The 10,227-nt window shown below is 53.8% G+C and overlaps 3 protein-coding genes across 3 annotated transcripts; 1 reads left to right on the top strand and 2 right to left on the bottom strand.

Annotated features, from left to right (window-relative positions):
- Positions 1 to 3,056: 3,056 nt before the first annotated feature.
- VDBG_06370 (conserved hypothetical protein) lies at positions 3,057 to 4,073 on the top strand (the record flags this gene model as incomplete). Its single annotated transcript, XM_003003881.1, has 1 exon — positions 3,057 to 4,073. One exon carries the CDS (start codon positions 3,057 to 3,059, stop codon positions 4,071 to 4,073), a length of 1,017 nt encoding a protein of 338 aa, XP_003003927.1.
- Positions 4,074 to 5,917: 1,844 nt separating this feature from the next.
- VDBG_06369 (predicted protein) lies at positions 5,918 to 6,364 on the bottom strand (the record flags this gene model as incomplete). Its single annotated transcript, XM_003003880.1, has 1 exon — positions 5,918 to 6,364. One exon carries the CDS (start codon positions 6,362 to 6,364, stop codon positions 5,918 to 5,920), a length of 447 nt encoding a protein of 148 aa, XP_003003926.1.
- Positions 6,365 to 7,363: 999 nt separating this feature from the next.
- VDBG_06368 (conserved hypothetical protein) lies at positions 7,364 to 7,774 on the bottom strand (the record flags this gene model as incomplete). Its single annotated transcript, XM_003003879.1, has 1 exon — positions 7,364 to 7,774. The coding sequence occupies one exon, from the start codon at positions 7,772 to 7,774 to the stop codon at positions 7,364 to 7,366; it is 411 nt and encodes a 136-aa protein (XP_003003925.1).
- Positions 7,775 to 10,227: the final 2,453 nt, after the last annotated feature.

The raw sequence follows: 10,227 nt of genomic DNA, 5'->3' as shown, positions 1-10,227 counted from the left end.
CAAACGAGCTCATTTGAGTGGGAAAGGTGGTGGCCGAAGATGAGGGAGACCCTGATCTCATACTTGTTACGCGGCATTTGTGGTGGCCTCAGGCGGATGGCGAGACCCTTTAGTTTCGTTTCTCAACGAAAAGCAACAGATGCCGCCCTGAGTGGAATTTTTCTTGTTAATCACCTGTTCGAGAGTGTCAACCTGCAACCTCGCTCATCTCGGAGCTTTCGCATTCTCCGTCCTGCTCCGGGGGGGCTTCCTCTCCTCGGAGGCAGCTCAAATTGATGTATGCCTGCGCAGTTTCTCTGTAGAGCAAATGACTTGACTGACTGACCTGGGTAGGTAACCAGGTACAACCAGGCGAGCAGGCAGGTATGCACCTGCTTATGAGTAGGCAGGTATAAAGATAGGTATGCAGGTACCTGGCAATCGGCCTTGCCTTGTACTGTAATACATGTTTCGGGTACTTGGGCGCGCGAGATCAGCCCACAGAGGATGCTTGTGGCCTGCAATCTGGCCGGTCCGACGATGACACCGTTGAAACAACGCCCAGTTGATCTCTAATGACGCCCTCTGGACTTGTTTTCCCCTTGTTCCTTCCTACTGGCGCAGCAGCTTGGGACCACAGCTTGACGGACCCACCAGGCTCATTGGCTCGAAGAGCCACAAAACCACGCCCCCCTCCAAGCTGCATCGACTCCTCCTACACCTTCCATGTTCCTCCTCCACCGGTCCGCCCACACCACCTTCAGTCTCGGCGGCTGTCACTGGCTCGTTCCTGCCAGCCTCTGCCAATGTCCCGTCCCATCCCAAGCCTGAGCCATGCCTCTTCGAAGCAAGTTCCAGCACATGCAGCAACGCAGTAACGCAGTTCCCAGGGCCGGGTCGATGCCAGACGAAGAGGAGCACGAGGGAATAAATCCCCCTCATCATTACGTTGCACATTGCTGCTGGCCGGGGTCTGGCGTTCCCACTCTCGATGTTTTGCTGCTGCTGCATGTGGAGGTGAACGAACTGTCCCCCAGTGACCAGTGACCAGTGACACGCAGGCCGTAGGCTCTGTCCACCCTGGTAGTCCTTCGATGCCCCCGTTCTCATTACTCGCCTGACCGGAAGTAACAGTACTGGTACGGGGTTACCAAAGTGGGGGATCCCAGGTTGTCTGGACCAGATTGGGTGTGTGTGGGCAAGGGCAGGAGAAAGGAGAAGGGGTCACTCGGCGCCAGCGACCCAAAGGGTCTCCTAGGCGCTCTCGTGTAGGTAGGTACCTTGGGTACACACGTTCCTCCCCTCCCCTCCCTGCTTGTGTCTACATGGTACCTGTGTGCCTACATTTATTTGCCTGCCTGACTGTTTATTCATGACGGCACAGTGCACGGAGGTGTACTTGTCCCTCCTCCACCGACCCTTGCCCGTCTACTACGGTAAGGTGCCTTAGCTAAGGTAGGTGCTTTACCAATAGAGGACAGTCCGAACCACCTGGCGCCTGCCCCATCGTACCTGTCCACTCTCGCTGGCCGCTAGGTGCTCTCACTGTCCACTGAACTTGCCGGGGTTCTTCATTACCCTGCACCACTGTCACTGGAACAGGACTGGGTTTCTCTCGCACTTGCCTCGCGCGCCTGCCTGGGCCTCCACTGGCTCGTTCCGCTGCCCTGCCGCCAATCCCATCCCATCCGCCACGCCAGGCCTTCATTTTCTGCCCACACACACCTCCAACCTTTTTTTACCGCACCCTCAATCCGTAGTCCTCTCTGTCTCCCCGAAGACCCGCTCCTCCATCTGGTGGTGTCCACCCTAGACCTTCACATTGGATCCCAACCCGTCCACGAACACTAGCTATTCTTCCCTCCGTCATCCTCTCTTGCCAACCCGTCTCTTTTCTTTTCTACACACTCTCCTCTCTCGTCTCGACCTCTACTCGCCTCCTCCCCCCCAACTCTCCTCTCTCCCATCAACACATTCTGGGTTCTCCTTTTGCGAACACGAGCCTTACGTTGACGATCACGACGTGTATCCTGTGTCCTCGACCAACCGATTTGCCTTCGAGTAGTCGTCGACCCGCCTCCGCCTCCTAGGATATCATTCTCTGTCGTACATTCGCACTTCGCGATCTCGGTCAACAACGAATATCCAACTACGCAACAAAAGCGTTAACGATATCAACGAGCCTCCTCTTTCTTGAGTCTTTCGCGGTGCTCTTTCATTACGAGGTTTGTCAACACTCCCAGATTATGCTTCTGTCCTAGTCGATGCTTGCCTCTCTGCCCTGGCTGGAATCCTATACACTTTCGACCATGACGCAAGGAGTAAGAAGTCGAATACCGAGGTCATCAACAGCTCTCACACGAAAGACGAGATGCATATTCCTCTGAGCCGTCGCACCTTCGCAGTCCCCAGTTGGGTCTTCTTCCGGATGAGAGACGCGGACTACGACAGGGCTCTATCACTTTGAGCAAGGGTCCCTCGGCATGGGTCGTCCGAACAATCCAGACGCAGCTGTTTAGCATACACGCAGCCTTTGACGCGAAAGTCCCGGCCCGTCCTTGTTTGACGCATCAGGACGTAAACAGTGTATCAGGTCCAGGCACAGACGACTCGTTTTTTTTTATTTCGTTGGATTTCCACAACACAGTTTTGCTTTACCACTGATAGTCTGTTTACTAATTCGTCTGCCTCTGCAGCATCATTTGCCGATCGACTCCCTTCTGCGCCCTTCCCATCATCTTCATTGATCGACCCGGTTCGCGCTCTCACCCACTTGTGCGGCTTCGCTCTCGAAACGACACCTAATACACGTCTCACACGGAAGTCATCGACGTTCATTTCATACCAGCCTCACTCCGCATTCAAAGTAGAACTCGGATCAGCATCTCATTTATGGAGAGCCGGAATTACTAGACGTCACGCCATCCCCTTTCCTTTGCCGCGCGTTTGCCAGCAATCTGCCAGTCTTTCCATCATCGCCACTCGTTGCCACCGGTCATCCTTACGCTTTCTAACCAAAGCGTAAACATCTCGACGAGATCCCCAGATCCTCGTCGAATTCTTGATCAACCGCCAACATGGCTGGAGGAGGAGTCTGTGCCGTCCTCGACTATGAGGTCGAGCACATGGCTGAGTTTGTCGCGGAAATGGCGACCAGCGTCGTGACTCCCGGCTCCGCGGCTTCTTCTTCCTTCCGCAAGTTCATCGCCGGTATCCTATCGTCGACGCGTCTGCCCAAGAGCACCATCCTCTTGGGTATGAACTACCTCGCCAAGCGCATGAACATGCCTGAGCAGAGCGTCTACCACATCACTGATGCTGACCTCTGGCGCATGGCTACCGTCTCGCTCATTCTCGCGAGCAAGTTCCTTGACGACAACACGTTCCAGAACCGCTCTTGGGCTGAGGTTAGTGGCATCGCGGTCACCGAACTTAACGCCATGGAGAAGAAGTGGCTCGTCGAGTCCAGCTTCGGGCTCTATGTCAATCTTGACTTCAGCCGGGATTACAACGCGTGGCTCAAGAGCTGGGACGACTGGAAGGTCTTGAAAGAGCAGGCCGTCGCTCGTGCCAACCGGGATAGGCTCGCATCTCTGGTACCTGCCATTGATACCGATCTCACACGATACAGTGGGCGCAACTCATACAACGCTTGGGTTCAGCAACAAGCCGCCGAGTATGAGCGCTACCAGTCCATCAAGCGTGGTGACATGGCTCAGACTCATTCTTATCGCATGGGCCCTGTTGACTGGTCTGTCAATTCGTCCAGCATGGGCTGGCCCTCCGCGCCTCTCACTCCCCCGGATTCCGGCTACGGCACTCCTGAGTACATGAACTCGGCTTCCTCAGCCAACGCGCGTTACAATGAATGGTTCTCTTCTGCTGCCGCCAATGGGCAATGGAATGCACGCTACCAGCAGCAGCCTGTTGCGCACGCCTCCTACTACGGCCACCGCCACGCCACCTACCCCCAGCACTACGCCTTCAATCAAGGACAGGGCATGTGGGAACATGGCATCGCGGAGTGTAGCTGCCCGAACTGTGTGGCTCCCGCCAAGCAGCACGGCTTTTTTGGCCAGCCTGTCATGAGCTAGAGCACAATCATGGTGCATCCTGATGAAATTGCTCTTCTGGGTCTGCCTAGATTCTGAGGCGTTGACGACATTGAAGAAAAGTTTTGCATGATCCGTTGTTCCCAAGCCAGGGCACTTGGTATTTCTTGTTTTACGGAATAAAGGACGATGCGTTTCTTCAGATACCCTTACGACGGAACAACAAAAAAAGCGTTGCCGATGCAGCATATTCCGACGACCATCGAAACTGAACGGACAGTCTTCCACAATGGCTGCTCACATTTTACGACACGGGCTCGGATCCTGACCTCAGAATGCCGTTTCTGGGTCTGCCCTTAATGACACATTTCCTTCACCTTCTTTCGGTATACGGATCGACCTTCAGCTTGCGGCGTTTAAGAGTCGATTCACGATTCCCAGGACTGGCGTCCTTGATAGATTTGTTTCATTTGGCTCTGGTGTCCATGAGTCAATTTCTGCTGTAATTATTTCCCCTTTCTTCCCTTTTTTCGTTACACAAAAAGTCCTTTTCTTCTGCCCGGTACATAAGTCTGCGGTTGCTTTTCTTTGCAAGGGGTTCGCGAAAACAGGTTTACACGGGAGGAGGTTATTTCTGCATTGCATCGGTGAAATCGGAGAGTCGGACTCTCACACGGGTTGGAAATTTGTCTTACGTTCTTCACCTGCCAGCCGCCCGGCGTGCATGGCACTTGTTTCTTATGAGTTTTAGAGGGCTCTCATCGGCGGGCAACAGGCATTCAGTATAAAACGGGGGAGACAACATTAGGGTTACGGTTGTTCAGCGTTGACTTTGGGATGGGTGTTCTTTTGTTCTTGGCCCAACCAGGTCTCCCGCTTCGATGCCGCGTGAGATTAGGAGACAGATTAAAACATGAAACATTAAATTACACTCGATCTTCGTCGTCTGCTGTGCCTTAGCTATCCTTAATCTAACGGTCTTGAGCCAACACTATAGTCCTCATTCGTTTCTTGGACGCTCACGATGATTCGTAAACATGTATCCATCAAAAACTTGACTAATCACAAGGCACCAGATTCTGTCTGTTATAGTCGTATTTACCGAGAGGAAATCACCATATTCGACGACGGCTTGCACAAGGTCAACACGGTGGCGTACGGCGAGGTCGGCATCCCCCCCCCCCCCACTGCCCGGGCACATGGATGGATGGCTTTCATGAGATCGAGAACACTCGGATGATCTCTCAGGAAACCTACCATAGCATCTACTGGCTAACGTCTCATGGCCAGATCAGAACTGGGCTCCTGGTCTCCTTCCGCTAGAGCTCCTGAACAGAAATCGTCTGTCAAAGCCACTAGTAACGCTCTAGCTTCATTCTGCTTCTCGAATACCATGGTGCAAGGGACGTGGCGATGGACCCTGGCTCGAATGGGACCCCCTTCTGCCCCTCGTATGGAACGCTCGTGATACGATGCCAGCAAGCTCTGCCCCGTTACGAGCGGACTGAACGCGCTCGTTTCGTCCGGCTGTGATATCAGGTTGGTTTGCAGGTCTTCTTCCGTGATGATCATGAACTTTCGTTTGGGTGAAAGCTTCTGCGGTCTGGCGTGCCACACCCCTCCAGCGCACTGTCACACCAAACCACGAACTGGTCGCGCAACACGAAGACCTTCCCGTCTGGAAAATACTGTAAATGATATAATTTATTGAACTTTCGCCGGGAACGATCGTCGCACGTACCGAGACGCGCTGCCGGTCTGCTTATGTCGAGACCCGTTGGGGTTGCGTTGCGCGGGCAGCGCCGCTCAGGTACGTTGGGCCCCTCCCAATGCTGGAGGCGGGTGTCCGAGTCGCCCGTGAATGTCGACGGCGCCCATTGAACCCCCTAAATGTTCAGTTTCTTCGTCGACTTGGAGAAGACGATCCCAAACGGTATGGTGGGCAGGTGGTCCCATGTTGCAGCCATGCGCGCCTCCCCAGCTGAACAGATGATCTTGTCAGCCACATCTGAAGCAAGATTGAGAAGCGTGCTAATGCACAGCGCCTCATCTTCTGCTCTGGATGTTCTTCGCCCAGCTAGCATTTGCCGGAGGACAGACAGGTGGTAGAGGTGCTCGTCTGGTAGGAAACCAGCACTGGTTCGTGCCTGCTGATAGCCCAACAAAAGCCTAAGAGATACAGGACGCTCAGCCCGTGTAGGGAAATCGGGCTCCAGGGTTCTGAACCTGGATGGTAGATCGATGACTGCGTCCTGAAGAGAAAACAACACGTAGGCCGGCTCATGAGGGATACGGGCCTCTTGGAAGTCCAAAGCCGATGGGACCACGGGCATGAAGCAATCAGTGCAAGCAGCTCAGACGTAATGTGTCGTGCTGAGATTTGCCGTCTCAAGTACGAGGTAAGGACAAGCACGTCGGCAGCTTACGCGCATGACTTCTGTAACTGGCCCAGGGCAATTCTTCGCGAATTTTTGGGCCCGCGCGGCTCACATAGGGTTTTAATTCAGAACGGCGTGTTGGCTTGCGCGTCTCCATTCTATTTCGGCATTTCGTTGACGAGCCTTTGGATCTCGAGTATGTGGCAAAGACAGTAGGCTGCCTTGGCGGACCCCCAGAGCTTAGGAGCAGTCGATAGGTGCAGGGAGGGAGACAGAGAGATTTGGATTTGACTTGATGCGTTCTGAATTAACTTTCTTCGGATTCTAGTTCGTTACCAGATGCACCGTGTTACCGACTCTGTGAGATCAGGTGTACGAGTGATAATCTCCAGCTGTATTTATTTCCACTTAGGGATCAACAGGGTAATTTTGAGACCTGACGATGTCGGCACGTTCATTGTTGTCAGAAACTTCTCTGCCGCGGTAGAGCTCTCATGGCATCTAGGCATACCTGACCCAAGGTTAATCTTGGTGCGGATACAAAGGCATTGCTTACCTGGGCGAAGACGCTGGAACACGACATATCCTTCAACAACTGGCTTATAAATTCTAACGTTTGAACCTCGGTGCTAGTGGTAGTGATCCTATCATCATCTTCGCGAAGTTTCACGCCTTTAAGGGTACCAAAGGGCTAAGGGAAGACATCTTAAAAAACAGTTACGATAGACTTATATCACGTTAGACGTGCCCGGGCCTTGCTGGCCCAAGTCGATTCGTTGCAGCCTCTCACATATGAACCGCGACCTGAAATAGTCTCCAATATCTGGAGTAGCTGTCGAAATTCACTACTATTTGTGTGGGGGAAAAGTTCTTTCATGCTCCCTGCGTCAAAACTAATTGATTCTATCTGCCTTGCCTCGGTACAAAATAAATTATTGCCAACCCGGGATGACATTACAGTTGCTTGAATCTCGTCGGTGGCGTCAAGGTCGTGCAAGTCCCCTCGTACAACTGCCCAGCCCAAGTGGAAGACCCGGCCTCCCCAGGAGGAGCAATCGTGACGGTCGAACCCGCAGGCAAACCGTAGTTGCCGTAGACGATACGCATCGGGTACGGCAAGCCGGCCACGAGATCTCTCGACACGCAGACGGTTGCGGGGGTGAAGCCGAAGGCCTGATAAATTGTAGGATCGATGCCGGCTGGTGTCGAGGTAACAGACGCGTCGCCGCAGGGGAACGCCGCCTGGCCAAAGTAAAAGTTTACAACGTTGTCAGCATCGGCGGAGCAGAATTCGTACGTGCCGCTGCTGGCGGGGACGTAGTAGCCTGTGTACACGAGGGTGATGTTGTTTGGGTTGAATGTCATGCCAGCGTAGGTCGACGTAGCGGTCGGGAAGTAGTTGATGGCAGGCTGCTCAGGCAAGCGAACTCCCTGGTTGTTAGGCGGGCGTACAGGTGCCGGGAACGACAATTCATTCGTCACGCCGGTGTCCAGGGGTGTGAGCGGTCGATAGTAGTCAGGACCGACGCCGCCTGTCGGGTTCCTGACGGGAGGAACGCCGTAGCCGAGGAGTGGGCTCCATGAGTTTGCGTAAAGGCTAACATCCAGTCCTGAACCTGGGCAATTTTGGACAAGGGCCGGCTCGCAGGCATCGCTCGGAATCGCGCTCTGGCTTGGGGTAGCACTTGAGGCAACACTCGAGGCAACGCTTGGGACGCTTGAGATGCTGCTAGGTACTGGCGCTGAACTGCTGGGTGGCGGTACTGAGCTGCTGGGTGGCGGTACTGAGCTGCTAGGTACTGGTGCTGAGCTGCTGGGCTCGGGTGCTGCGTTGCTCACACTGGGAATGACTTGGGACGCGGGAGTCTGAATAATGACAGTACCGGGCACTGTACCTGAGGCAGGGATAGTCGCAACAGTCGTAGGTCCTGAGATGGGGACGGTGCCAGTGTACGGCTGTGTGATTGTCACGGTCGACTGTGGCTGGGGCGGTATAGGAACTGAGGTTGGCGTCTGAATGATGACTGTTCCAGGTACCGTGCCGGATGGAGAGATGGTGGTGATCGTTGTGGGCCCTGTAATAGGGACAGTGCCTGTATATGGCTGAGTGATCGTCACAGTAGTGGGTGGCTGGGGCGGTACAGGAACTGATGTCGGCGTCTGGATAATGACAGTCCCTGGCACTGTCCCAGATGGGGGAATAGTCGTTACGGTCGTAGGTCCTGTGATAGGAACGGTGCCAGTATATGGCTGAGTGATCGTCACAGTGGAGGGCGGCTGGGGTGGCACAGGAACTGATGTCGGCGTCTGAATAATAACAGTACCAGGCACTGTTCCAGACGCAGGAATCGTGATAATGGTCGTAGGCCCAGTAATGGGGAAAGTGCCAGTGTATGGCTGTGTGATTGTTACGGTAGACTGTGGGCGGAAGGACGCTGGAACAGATGTTGGCGTCTGAACAATAACGGTGCCAGGATTCGTGCCGAACGCTGGTATAGTCGTCACGGTGGTAGGTCCAGTTATAGGTATAGTCCCGGTATAAGGCTGCGTCGTCGTGATGGTTGAGCCCGGCGTTTGGATGATGACAGTTCCAGGGTTTGTGCCCGAAGGGGGTATGGTTGTGACAGTGGTTGGTCCCGTGATTGGTACAGTTCCAGTGTATGGCTCTGTCGTCGTGACGAACGAGGGTGGGAAGAGAAAGCGAGAGGCAGGCGTCTGTATGATGACTGTACCGGGATGTGTGCCGGATGGAGGTATGGTTGTGACCGTAGTAGGCCCGGTGATGGGTACTGTTCCGGTGTATAATTCTGTCGTCGTGACAAATGAGGGTAATAGGAACGGAGGGATTGATGTTGGCGTCTGGACAATAACCGTACCCGGGTTTGTCCCAGATGGAGCGATCGTCGTAACAGCAGTAGGACCTGTGATAGGGTCAAGTCCGGTATATGGTTGCGTTATCGTGACGAACGAAGCTGGCGGTGACTTGATCGGAATGGGAGCTGGCGTTTGAATAGCATTGTCTACTGGCACCAAAAAGGTAGTTGTATAGGTGTAACAAAACTCAACCGGCAGGTCTGCACGAGCTTGTATGTTTGCCTTGTGTAGCTGATTGTGTCCATGACAACAATTCGCCAAAGCGAGAGATGAGAAAAGATAACGAAACATCATATTCGCCGGCAAGTCGACCTATTGCCGCCAGATTCTGGTGGTGGATGAGGAGAAACCCTTGTGTTGACGAAGGTCGGACACCTCTAGCATGGGGTTGTTCAGGCCTTGGATTCGTTTTGTAAGCTGACTGCCATATCCAAGAACCTGTAGTTGTCGAATTTCGCCATCCAGCTGGATATCATCACTCCCGAACCCTGAATATCCTTCGCCTGAAGGATGTTTCATTCCAATTCGAAAAGGGATTCCCGCATTCCATATTCAGGGGATCGAGGCCCCTCGGGGACCACAAGTCGAATGGTAGACTGTTCTCCACCACTGGCGCTTTGCGTTGTTGCATCTACAGAGGCTCGGAAGGTGCTGACATCGGAATGCCGCTGGATTATAGTTCACGTTCGAATCGTGGCTGGTGTATGCGCACTAGAACGAATTCCGATCAAACTCTTGTCTCATCTGACCCGCGATGTCCCGGACAACAAGCAGCACAATGTCTCACTTTACGAGCCAGCAATTCTCCTTCAATGGCATTCAGCAGCCGTTTCCAAGGCTTTCGGCCTCGGTCAAATAGCAGCTCGTCTCATTTCTTGGCACAGACAACGCCACGGGTCATGGAAACACTCTAACTGTACTCCGTAGTAAGGATGATGATGAGA

This window comes from Verticillium alfalfae, genomic scaffold (genome assembly GCF_000150825.1).
Source record: "Verticillium alfalfae VaMs.102 supercont1.7 genomic scaffold, whole genome shotgun sequence".
Taxonomy (NCBI): Eukaryota; Fungi; Ascomycota; class Sordariomycetes; order Glomerellales; family Plectosphaerellaceae; genus Verticillium; species Verticillium alfalfae.
Note: the sequence above shows the minus strand (reverse complement) of the source record. Positions and strands in the feature narration are given on the sequence as shown.